Source organism: Culex pipiens, chromosome 3 (assembly GCF_016801865.2).
Source record: "Culex pipiens pallens isolate TS chromosome 3, TS_CPP_V2, whole genome shotgun sequence".
In the NCBI taxonomy this organism is placed as follows: domain Eukaryota; kingdom Metazoa; phylum Arthropoda; class Insecta; order Diptera; family Culicidae; genus Culex; species Culex pipiens.
Genome location: NC_068939.1, coordinates 115,400,195 through 115,412,874, shown reverse-complemented (window position 1 = coordinate 115,412,874; position 12,680 = coordinate 115,400,195). Strand labels below are relative to the sequence as shown.

At 36.3% G+C, this 12,680-nt stretch overlaps 2 protein-coding genes across 3 annotated transcripts; both read left to right on the top strand.

Annotated features, from left to right (window-relative positions):
• The first annotated feature begins 1,194 nt into the window (after window positions 1-1,194).
• Window positions 1,195-5,307, top strand: LOC120414018 (uncharacterized). 2 transcript variants are annotated; one of them, XM_039575034.2, is made up of 4 exons: window positions 1,195-1,353; window positions 1,923-2,160; window positions 2,218-2,339; window positions 4,982-5,307. In XM_039575034.2, exons 1-4 carry the CDS (start codon window positions 1,303-1,305, stop codon window positions 5,171-5,173), a joined length of 603 nt encoding a protein of 200 aa, XP_039430968.1. In that variant the 5' UTR covers window positions 1,195-1,302; the 3' UTR covers window positions 5,174-5,307. The 2 variants fall into 2 exon arrangements, with proteins under 2 accessions (XP_039430968.1, XP_039430967.1); XM_039575033.2 differs by having other exon boundaries at window positions 1,323-1,463.
• A 284-nt stretch (window positions 5,308-5,591) lies between these two features.
• LOC120414019 (glutathione peroxidase-like) lies at window positions 5,592-12,304 on the top strand. Its single transcript, XM_039575035.2, has 4 exons — window positions 5,592-5,664; window positions 11,373-11,573; window positions 11,649-11,770; window positions 12,041-12,304. The coding sequence occupies exons 2-4, from the start codon at window positions 11,390-11,392 to the stop codon at window positions 12,227-12,229; spliced, it is 495 nt and encodes a 164-aa protein (XP_039430969.1). The 5' UTR covers window positions 5,592-5,664; window positions 11,373-11,389; the 3' UTR covers window positions 12,230-12,304.
• The last annotated feature ends 376 nt before the right edge of the window (window positions 12,305-12,680 follow it).

Genomic DNA, 12,680 nt, shown 5'->3' with positions numbered 1-12,680 from the left:
AAATTGAGTCGTTTCCATGTATTTTTTTTATTTTATTCTATACATGCAAATAACTCATAGGCATTTGGATGGTGTTAATTCTGTCGATCTTTGGTGACCCATTTCTACGCAGGCAAGTGATGCGCTAGGTACCTCAGACTGAATCGACAAGCCCCGCCCTGAAGAATGTTTGCTAAGTGGATAAAATCCCAGCGCGTATATAGTTAGTAGTAAGAGTACTAAGTCTAGGCCTTAGCTCACCAAGCCGCGATGGTATAGTGGTTACCATTTCTGTTTACCAATTCAAAAGACGGGGGATCGAACCCCGGCTCGAGCAATTTTGATTTCTCAATTATATTCAGAGTTTCACGAATATATAATTCCTTTACTTTCTCGTTGAAAGCAGATGGGAATCGGACTCGCTTACAAAGCGAACACCGTAACCAGTCAGCTACCGCTGCTGCTCTAATCTGAGGTGAAGTTTGTATGGGAAAAAATGGAAAAAAATGTATGAAAAAACAAAAATTTTCTTACGGTTTGGTCTGCATGGTGAGCTGCCTGCATCCAAATATTCCCAAAAGTGAGATACTCATTGGAAATTTTGTTATATATATAATGACATTCTCTTGCTATTTCACTAGTAAAAATAGTCTTTTTAGAACAAAATACTGCATTTCAATATAATTTTATTCAAAGCATCAAAACACTGCCTCCAAATTGCCTGTTCCATAATTGTGGGATGTTATTGTGCCTCCCACAATTGTGAATTTAACTGATATTTTCAAAGAAAATGTTATCAGACCATTCATAAATCATAGCTAAGCTTTACTTTCGTTAGTTTCAGTGTGTGAATTCATTATTTTGTAAAACTCCGAGAGAGAACCAAAGTTTGTTTGCATCCGTAAAAAAGTGTTCCGAATTTGTGGATTTCGGGGGTCAATGTTTTTTCCTTGAAAACTTGACGACTGTAAGCGATTTAAAAATTGCTTCAAATAACCATGCTTACCGCTACACCACGAAGGGGTATAATTAGGAATGTGTTTAAAACATTTTTTTTTTGTAGAAAGTAACTTGCTTCGGGCCAACTGCTGTTTCGATTTGAAATATTATTTTAAAACTTCTACAGCAGATACTCCACGCGCATGCGCCAACTATGCGTATAAGGTACAATAGTGAGTGCCAGCCAGTGAGTTGTGATGCGATGATTTTAACCAATCTCACTTCTCAGCCCTCTTCGTTCTGCGGCACATCACCGTTTTCAGTCTCATCGTAGCCGGCTTTTTATAAATTTCGTAGCATCACGGTGAGCGACGTCAATCCCGAATGAGAGCCATCATCGTACGGAAACTTCAGAGTAGTGTTGTGAAATTCAGTGTAAGTACATGTTTGGTACCTTTGGTCTCTGCAAGTTGATTATTTTTTTTCGGGTGCAAATGGTTAATCGTACAAATTTCGGCGTAGTTGTTGCAGTCGCATTTATTGCTGTATGATTCTTTTTTTATTTTCTTTATTATGTAATTGGTTTGTGTGTAAATATGTTGGTTCTTGTTTTTATTTTTGTCTTTTTTACAACACCATTCTGATATATTTTGGTATTTTTGAAGAAGATCTTTTTCAATACGCTTTCATTGTAATCATTACATTAAATGTTTGTGTGGGTTACCTTATGTTTGCTGTATCAATCACAGGTCATGTTAATTTATTTGCTCATTTGAGTGTTTGCTGATAACGACCCCGTTGGAATTGATTTTTTATCTGTTTGCTTCGCGTAAAGCACGTAATATTGACTATTTTTTCTGCTGAATCATTAGACTATTTCAAGGTTACATATGAATCATAAATGTCAGATAATAGTGTAATCAACTTGTGTTTAGCTATATCACGCTAGGCCTCGGCCGCACTTGTCGATTCCCTCATAATTGATTCAAATCTTATCCACTTAGTACTGCGGCTATCGATACAAGTACACGGGCTCAGAAATGGCGGAGGAATCTACTTCGGACTACAAGAAGGCATCGTCGGTGTACGATTTCACGGTAAAGGATGGCCAGGGAAACGACATCAGCTTGGAGAAGTACCGCGGCAAGGTGCTGCTGATCGTTAACATTGCGTCGCAGTGTGGTCTCACCAAGGGAAACTATGCCGAGCTGACGGAATTGTCCAAGAAGTACGAGGATAAAGGTACCTCAACACTAATGTAAAAATTAGTTCAGTTTTATTAAAAAAACATCTTTCTAGAATTCAAAATCTTATCGTTCCCGTGCAATCAGTTTGGTTCTCAAATGCCCGAGAAGGATGGAGAAGAAATGGTGTGTCATTTGAGGAGCGCAAAAGCTGAGGTTGGAGACGTGTTCGCGAGGGTGAGTTTATTTGTTTTATTTTTGGTAGATTTAATTACACTAAAAATTCATTGCCTTCGTCGCTCCATACCTTTAGTGAGGTGATTGGAGCAAAGGCGTCTATGCGAAGTGTCCCTACATCCGCTACAAATATCCGGTGCTTAAGGAGGGAGAGGGAATTATTTTTATTCTTAGCGCCGGTATTTGTAGCAGTTCACCTAGCGCTCACATTCGATTCCATGACCAAGTTGCCTGTGGGTATGGAGATTATACATCATACAAAAGTTCTTCGCTTTAGAATAACTAGGGGAACTATACCCTTTCTCAGCCTATTTCTATTATCGGCCTATCAGCACTTTGATCATGAATTACAGCTTATATAAAGTGTTTTTGACTGATCCAAAGTAATAAATAGCTCAAATAAAAGTGAGGAAGCAACTCTCCATTGTTGAAACATCTGAAAATGTTGATTTAATAGCAGAAACGGCAAAAGTGATGAGAATTGGTCGAACGGCTCAGTGTGATTAAAATGGGTATATTTCCCCTACTTGGTCTCAGATTTTTAAATTTTTTATGTATTACTGGCCTGTTCACATAAATGTCCCATATGCATTTTCATTATTTTTACGTTATTGGAGCAGTTTGGTTCAAAATCGAGTGTTTTTTCACACAGTACAGAGCGGATTCACTAATTCGGATTGAACTGCATTCGAATGAGCGATTCCAAATTCGCTAATTGGAACGACTGACAGCCAGTGATGTCAACCATCGCGACGCTCATTTTTGGTTCGCGGCACATTTTTCGTTTATAGTGCTTTTTAGTTACGGAATTCGACAAAATGGTGTTCGAAGCACTTGTAGAATTCACCAACAGCAACATTTCTTCAGAAAATTGTATAGCGGTAAAATTCATACGCAAAAAGTTACAAGACGATTCCAGACCTCAGGACCAATGGTTCGCGATGCTTTCGGTTGCTTAACGCGTTTTTGGTTGTAACTTTTTTTGTTTTCATCAAAAATCAATACTATGTTCAGCAAAGTTGTACGATTTGGTGTGTTCTACAAGTCCTTCATACACAACTTTGTCAAATTCCGTAACTGAAAAGCACTACAAACAAAAAATGTGCCGCGAACCAGAAATGAGCGTCGCGATGGTTGACATCACTGCTGACAGCTGTTGTCAAACAATGGTGCTGAAACGGCAGCATCAGTTTGACAACTGGTTTTGACGGTTGAGTGCTTTTTTAATTTGACTACGTTCGAATTAGCGGGCATTCGAATTAGCGGACATCCGATTTAGCGAAATTCGAATTACCGAATCCGTTCTGTACTTTGTTCCGAAAACTGGAGGATATCCCGTTTTTGGCGAAATTTCTTGATGTGTAAAACAAACTTGTCTAGTGTTTTTCTCAGCTTACTTTTATTGTATATGGGACAATTAAGGCGAATATGTGCAGTTTAGGCCGTTGCGAATATTTGTTAGAAGTGTATGTCCCTTGTAGCTGAGGTCGACAAGTAAATATAGCTGAATTATAAAGATTTAATACAATATACATATAAATAAACATTGTAATGTTTTCAAGGATTTCTATCCGTATATCAAAGCTGAATATTGTTCCTTGAGCTATTTTAGGACTCTGGGGCAAATTTGAGCAAAATCGGTCAACATTTACCCACTGGTACTCGAAGGTGAAATTTGTATGTGAAAAATTTAATAAAGTATGGAAAACCCAACTTCCTTATGGTTTGGTCTTCACGATGCGCTACTTTCATTTTTTTTCCAAAAGTGAGATTCTCATTGCAAATTGCATGCTCTGCAACTTTGTAGAATATACCAAAGCTGCAAAACTGAGTTATTATTATCGATTTAAAGAAGCCATTTTAGCTTGAAAAACATTTATTTCGCCAATTTTAGGCTCAATGAGTTAATCTCAACCAATTTCTCTCAAAATAGGAACAGATGCTTGACGTATAGACTTCCATCATTGTTACGATTTTTTGTTCAAAGATATAAATTTTGAGTCGCTATCAAAATTCCTTCTACTAGTTGTTAAGAATAGTACCCTACACCTGCTGATACTTTTTGGTAACGATTATCTCATTCCTTGTAAAGTTATGGAAATCGTCATTAATCAACTAGGACGTCAATGATTGTACCAATTAATTGTTAAAACACAATTGATTGAGATCAAAAATTCCTTCAGTGGCTTCAAGATGGCAACAACCGGCATATGCAGATTTATTTTGGTGCAGAAAGGGAAATATACCAATTTTAATCACACTGAGCAGTTCGATCAATTCTAATCACTTTTGCCGTTTTCCGCTATTAAATCATCATTTTCAGATGTATCAACAATGATTAGTTGCTTGCTCACTTTTATTTGAGCTATTTATTGGTTTGGAACAGTCAAAAACACTTTATTTAAGCTGTAATTCATGATCAAAGTGCTGATAGGCCGATAATAGAAATAAGCCGAGAAAGGGTATAGTTCCCCTACATCGGTGTTTTTTTTAATACAGCAATAGTTGCTCAACTCTATATATCACTCGATATTTTCAGCACTCGTCCTATTTATCCAACAGGGTCAGGGCCTCGCCACACTCTGCTGCAAAAATCATCTGTATTTCACATTTTAACCATTCTTTCCTGTAACATTTTCCAGGTCAACGTCAACGGCGACGAAGCCGACCCGCTGTACAAGTACCTGAAGCACAAGCAGGGTGGCAGCTTGGGCAGCTTCATCAAGTGGAACTTCACCAAGTTCCTAGTCGACAAGGCTGGTCAGCCGGTGGGCCGTTTTGCGCCGACCACCAACCCGCTGGACATTGTGAAGGATATTGACAAGCTGCTGTAGAGAGTTGCTGTGAGCGATAATATTTCCCAGTAGATGTGATTTTTATTAACTGCACCGCTTTTGCATTTTTTGTTGTTGAATTTTGTCCGATATTAAAAATATTCAAATTTGATGCTTTAAAATAAAAAATAAAATAAACCACAGCATTATTTTTCGTCTCCCACTAAATAGAGAGTTGTTTTATTTCCTCCTGTTTGGGATATCCAAAGTTTTTGCAAACATTACGTGTCCGAAAGCACAGTTGTATTTTTCCACCAGTTCCATAGTAAAGATGGGTCGATTTCTTTTTCGTCAGTGACCTCCGGCTCGGAACTGTTCGGTTTGTCGTATGCCGAACTTCTAATGAATATGCAATCGCTAGGCTGACTTCCCTTGCTTATTTATTTCTATCGCATGTGGAACCATGTTTAGTATTAAAGTTAAGTTTGTGACGAATGGTGGGAAGCACCTGGATCGTTATCGGCATTTGTGAAAAATAGAGAAAAAAAAACGTAATGATGCATTTTATCATGAGAAACAATTGTGCAAACTGAGTGGAAGTGATAAGCTCTTTTTGATTTGATTTTAGTGTAGCATTTGATTCAGCATTTCTGTGCCCGACAGGATCATAAAATTAAATTTTTCGCCTAAAGCAACATTCTACTATAATTATAACAGCTTGCAGAAAAACACCCTCCCACAAAAAAATATTATAATTGACGTGAACATCATTTTTGGGACCTGATTATGCGAATAGTGATTCATTTATTTTACAAAGAAAATCTCACCACCAAAAGAGTTACGCTTGAATTGAAAGTTTTTCCACTGACTGTTGCATTTTTTTTAGCATCATCATGCATGGGACACGATTTTAATTAAAACAGTTCTACATTATTACCTTAACGTCCAGAGCTTTTTACTTGTTTAAAATATTGTAAATGAATAAATTTTGGACCAATATCTCTGGAATAGCTTCACTTTGGCCCACACATATTGGATCCATGCAAAATTTTAAAAAATGTGCACTAGTCCTTCACCAGTGTCTGCCGGTGTGGATCAATCGGACCACGCACTGGACTCACAATCCAGAGTTCGCCAAGTCCAAAAGTATTGATTTTAACGCAGTTTGAAAAATCAGTTAATAAATCTTTCCCTGTTCCTGAGGGGAACACTAGGGTGTAATATGGTTGTATGGAAAAAAATAAGAGTCCGGTTTTGATATAGCATAAAACGTGGATTTGATAAATATTAAAATCCAAAAAAATGATTTTCTCTATACAAATTTATATGGAAAATTGAATCGCTTTGCGCAAAGTGAGGACTAAACTAATCGGTCCCAAACTTTGGGGAGTTGTTTAGGACCCCAAAAGGAACTGAAAAAGAGCTGTGCTGGAAAATCGATTTTGATATTACACCCTAGGGGAACACCCGTGAAGAGTATCGAAGCCGGCATTTACAAAGCGGGTTCAGTGACAGTTTATTAATCAACTTAATGTTAACATTGTCTTCCTAAGGTCCAGTTTGTGACCTTCCCTTTATTAAGCAATCGATTCCAGAAGGGAAAAGATCACCAGTTGTGTTAGTCCGAACCGGGATTTGAGCCCCGAAGGTCTAAATGACTCGTAAACATTTTTTGCTTAATCTAAAATGCCTTTGTGTCAGTTGTGCCAGCTTGTAAAAATTGTGTTCAATTATTTTCCCGATTATTCTTTACGTTTTGGTACGTAAAAAAGCTTGTACTTTATCAATATGGATGAAGCTTGGTCAAAAGTTAGTTTATATGTTTCCTGAACATGTGCAAAAAGAAGCAGTTTAAAATATTCTCCGAGAAGTTCGATGTCAAAGTTTTGGTGCTCTGGTGCTACCAGGAAAACGTAAGAAACCGCTTCTGGTGTTCAGAAATCAAATCGAAAAGGACATTTCTAATTAAATAGGTGTGTGATCTTCATACACTCTTAAACATGGCCGGCTGCAAAACTGTTGGAAAATATAACTTAATATTTCACCCTGTGCAAACTGGCGAGTTGTAAATGGTTTTAAGGCAAAACCTGTTTTAACAACATTCAAAAATTATGGGTTGAAAGTTGTTAAAACATTTTTTCCCGCAAAACATGTTATAATTCACCTCCCTGTCATTGGAGCATTACATTACAACTTTTGCCGTTAAAAATAAACCAATGAGCAGTTCTCTAGGATTTCGGTCATTCGATTTTTTTTGTATTTTTTAATCCGACTGAAACTTTTTTGGTGCCTTCGGTATGCCCAAAGAAGCCATTTTGCATCATTAGTTTGTCCATATAATTTTCCATACAAATTCGGCAGCTGTCCATACAAAAATGATGTATGAAAATTCAAAAATCTGTATCTTTTGAAGGAATTTTTTGATCGATTTGGTGTCTTCGGCAAAGTTGTAGGTATGGATACGGACTACACTGGAAAAAAATAATACACGGTAAAAAAAATTTGGTGATTTTTTTATTTAACTTTTTATCACTAAAACTTGATTTACAAAAAAACACTATTTTTAATTTTTTTTATTTTTTGATATGTTTTAGAAGGCATAAAATGCCAACTTTTCAGAAATTTCCAGGTTGTGCAAAAAATCACTGACCGAGTTATGAATTTTTTAATCAATACTGATTTTTTCAAAAAATCGAAATTTTGGTCGTAAAAATTTTTCAACTTCATTTTTCGATGTAAAATCAAATTTGCAATCAAAAAGTACTTTACTGAAATTTTGATAAAGTGCACCGTTTTCAAGTTATAGCCATATTTAAGTGACTTTTTTGAAAATAGTCGCAGTTTTTCATTTTTTTAAATTAGTGCACATGTTTGCCCAGTTTTGAAAAAAATATTTTTGAAAAGCTGAGAAAATTCTCTATATTTTGCTTATTTGGACTTTGTTGATACGACCTTTAGTTGCTGAGATATTGCAATGCAAAGGTTTAAAAACAGGAAAATTGATGTTTTCTAAGTTTCACCCAAACAACCCACCATTTTCTATCGTCAATATCTCAGCAACTAATGGTCCGATTTTCAATGTTAATATATGAAACATTTGTGAAATTTTCCGATCTCTTCGAAAAAAATATTTTTGGAATTTTCAAATCAAGACTAACATTTCACAAAGGCCAAACATTCAATATTACGCCCTTTTAAAATGTTTGTCTTGATTTGAAAATTCCAAAAATATTTTTTTCGAAAAGATCGGAAAATTTCACAATTGTTTCATATATTAACATTGAAAATCGGACCATTAGTTGCTGAGATATTGACGATAGAAAATGGTGGGTTGTTTGGGTGAAACTTAGAAAACATCAATTTTCCTGTTTTTAAACCTTTGCATTGCAATATCTCAGCAACTAAAGGTCGTATCAACATAGTCCGAATAAGCAAAATATAGAGAATTTTCTCAGCTTTTCAAAAATATTTTTTTCAAAACTGGGCAAACATGTGCACTAATTTAAAAAAATGAAAAACTGCGACTATTTTCAAAAAAGTCACTTAAATATGGCTATAACTTGAAAACGGTGCACTTTATCAAAATTTCAGTAAAGTACTTTTTGATTGCAAATTTGATTTTACATCGAAAAATGAAGTTGAAAAATTTTTACGACCAAAATTTCGATTTTTTGAAAAAATCAGTATTGATTAAAAAATTCATAACTCGGTCAGTGATTTTTTGCACAACCTGGAAATTTCTGAAAAGTTGGCATTTTATGTCTTCTAAAACATATCAAAAAATAAAAAAAATTAAAAATAGTGTTTTTTTGTAAATCAAGTTTTAGTGATAAAAAGTTAAATAAAAAAATCACCAAATTTTTTTTTACCGTGTATTATTTTTTCCAGTGTAGTCCGTATCCATACCTACAACTTTGCCGAAGACACCAAATCGATCAAAAAATTCCTTCAAAAGATACAGATTTTTGAATTTTCATACATCATTTTTGTATGGACAGCTGCCGAATTTGTATGGAAAATTATATGGACAAACTAATGATGCAAAATGGCTTCTTTGGGCATACCGAAGGCACCAAAAAAGTTTCAGCCGGATTAAAAAATACAAAAATTAAAATTGAAGAAAAAAGACCGATTTCGTAGAGAATTGCTCCAATGTCACAGTGACCGAAGTCTCAAGTCTTTAGATTTTGAATGGCACAATCACTGTAATGTTTAATACCGAATTTTATTTCGACAAGTTCTTTTGAATTTTGATTAATGTATATAACTTGTTTACTATTTATTAAAAGAGTTTAAATACAGTACTTTGTGTTAAAATGTAAAGTTTGGTTTTTTATACATTAGGCCGATGCAAATATTTAAAAAAGTGTTTGTCCCTCGGCCCTGGCCGAGGTCAAGGGGGAAGGGGGCAAAAAAATAAAAAAAATATAAAAATTTAAATAACAAGCCATAGTCTTCACATTTAAATAAAAAAAGTGTTTTAAAATGCATTTTACACTAGTTCAGTTGTTTTGCAATCTCTAGTTTTCAAAAAATCTAAGATCTGACAAAAATAAAAATTGTATCGAAAAAAAAGATTTTGCATCGAAAATTTTCAAAAAAATTTAAGATTTTTTAATAAACCCAAACATGCTAAAAATGATTTTAAACGCAGAAGAATGTATTTTAATTAGATTTCAGCTGATTTCACTTGAATTTTCATTGAAATTTTGAAGTTTATTGTAAAAATATTTTTTTTGCCAGCTTAGGTGACAAAAACTTTTAAAAATATTTGTAGCAGCCTTAAATGATTTTAATAAACTCAACTCACTTTTCTACAGCTTTTTAACCAGATATCCGGGATTTAAATTATCCCTTAGGACAATTTTTCACGAAAATCGAAGAGGGGTCGTGTGAGTTGGCAGAGAATGACCCATTAGGATGTAGCAAAAATGACTGTTTGGCGGGCATTCAGAGGTTTGTTCCGGTAGGCCTACTGAACCCAAATCCCAAATATGAGCTTGATTGGACGTAACAGGAGCTGGCGCTTTGCATCTGAATTTAAAATTTAAAAAATGTAAATTTTTGAGGAACCTTGGCCATTGAAGGCTTTATCTTCGACATCACTGGCGTGTAGGCCAGATCCTTGCACATCTTTTGGTATACATAACATTGAAGTTTGGACTACCCTTAAGATATCCATCGCACCTCGCGACGCCCGAGACGCCATTTGATTTTGCTGGGACCGATTTTTCGAAAAATTTCCAAACTTTGGAGATCTTTACCGAGCTCCAGGGTGCTTCAAACTTCAATGTTATATATACCAAAAGATGCGCAAGGATTTGGCCTACACGCCAGTAATGTCGAAGATAAATCCTTCAATGGCCTAAATTAAAATAAAAAATATGGGTTAAATCCTATTTCAAATTCAAATGCAAAGCGCCAGCTCCTGTTACGTCCAAACTAGCTCATGTTTGGGATTTGGGCTCAGTATGCCTACCGGAACAAATCCATGAATGTCCGCCAAAAAGTCATTTTTGTTATACTCTAATGACCCGTATTAAAATCTGGATTATTTTAAGGACAAATTTTTTTTTTGCCATAGTTTGATATCATCTAAAACAGTTTGATAATGCTCAATAGGGTGGTTCATATCCGAGCTTCTTCTGGGCTACCCGCTGGAACCAAAGATTCGCCCATCACTAGGCTTAATTCCAAATTTAAGCTCTTTCTAACACACAGGAACCCCTCCCTCTAAGCCCATTAAATTCGCATGGGAAAAATTGACAAAATGTATGGAGAAAAGCAACTTTTTACTTTTTTACAAGTGGAGGGCGCCATAGTTATCCGATTCTTATCATTTCTCAGATGTAGAACCTTCATCAACTTTCTCGAAGATACCACATTTTAGGGTTTTTTTACCCGCGCAACATATCAGGTGCACTGTCAGGTAGACAAGCAGGCAAAAGAGCACGCACATGCTCAAATACATCATTGTTTTTTCTTGGCTTTTGCTGACAATTTTCGGAAGCTAAAAATATGGTGTCTTCGGGAAAGTTTTTCCAATTTTATTGAAAGTTCTACATCTGAAAAATGGTAAGTACCTCCACTGGTTAAAAAACGGGAACAGTTGCTTTCCTCCGGTCATTTTGACATTTTTTCCCATATGAATTTCATGGGCTTAGACTTAGAGGGAGGGGTTCCCGTGTTCAGAAAGAGCTCAAATTTAGAATTTAGAGATTTGGACCACCCTAATGCTCAATTATCTCAAACATCATAGATTTTGCTGGTACCAAAATGGAAGCCAAAACCATATTCGACTTTTCGGCGGTGGACCTCAACGGGAACGAAGTCAGCCTCAGCAAGTACAAAGGAACGCCTTGCTTGATAGTGAACTTTTCCACCAAGGATGCGGCGTGTGAAAAAGTGTTCAACATCCTAGCGTCACTGCACAAAAAGTATCACAACGAAACCAGACAAGGTTTGTGGGCCGCGGCGTGCTGGGAATTATCAATCATGATCGCATTTTTTTATTGGTGCCTTTATTCTTCGACAGATCTAAACATTCTGCTGTTTCCATGCTTCCAATTCGGCGCCAGTGAATCTGCGAACGAAATTTTCGCCTTTTTCGAGAGCAACAGCAATCGCCAGGTTGGAGATGTTTTTGCTGAGATTGAAGTGAGTACTCTACCGGCCTGCGGCTAACCATTTTGACCTAAAAGGATAAGCTCGTTATTGACACCGGGCCGGATATGGTCAGGCGGGAAATGTATGGCAGTTGTTTTTCACGGTTTCCAACATTTTTTGTGTGTTGGTTGAGCTACATTTCCCATAACTTGCATGCGGTGGTGATGGGTGGCATTCGATGTCATCTCAATTAGAAGTGCGATCCGTTTTTGGCGGCAGCGTGATTAATCGATGATTTCCTTATTGCTCTCTCATTACCAGGTCAATGGCTCTAAATGTACGCAATTGTACCAGTTCTTGAAGCAGAAAAAGCGAGGAAACTGTGGGGCGTTTATCAACTGCAACTTTACGATGTTTCTGACCGACCGAAATGGGGTTCCCGTTGAGCGATTCGGGACAAACGTGCATCCCTATTTGCTGGAGGATGTGATCGATCAGCACTGTCGATAATCGTTGAAACGGACGTCTAATGTATGTTGGAATAGCTAAGTGAATATGGAAATCTCTAATAAAGTCTAATTTTACCGACAATTTATTTGCATTTATAAAAAAATATCACACATTTACATAATTGTTTTAATGCATCAAAACGTGAGAGTGTAGTAGCACGTTAGTAACCTTTTTTTTTGTTTCGTGCTCACGGGATCCACTTAACGAGTCTTCACCCCAAGTATTATATGGGCGCAACTGATAATGAGTCGAGTCTAGACCTTCTAATTTGGCTGTGCACAAGTATTGAGTCGCAGCCTCAGTAAGTGTACACAGACAAATCATCCCTGTGTTTCATCCAAATGACTCCAGGACGGTCCTGGAGTAGTTTAATTGTCATACTTAAGCTAAACAATAAAAAATATGACAACAACAATTTTCGAAGTGAAATTTGTTCAAGGTCTTCGGAAAA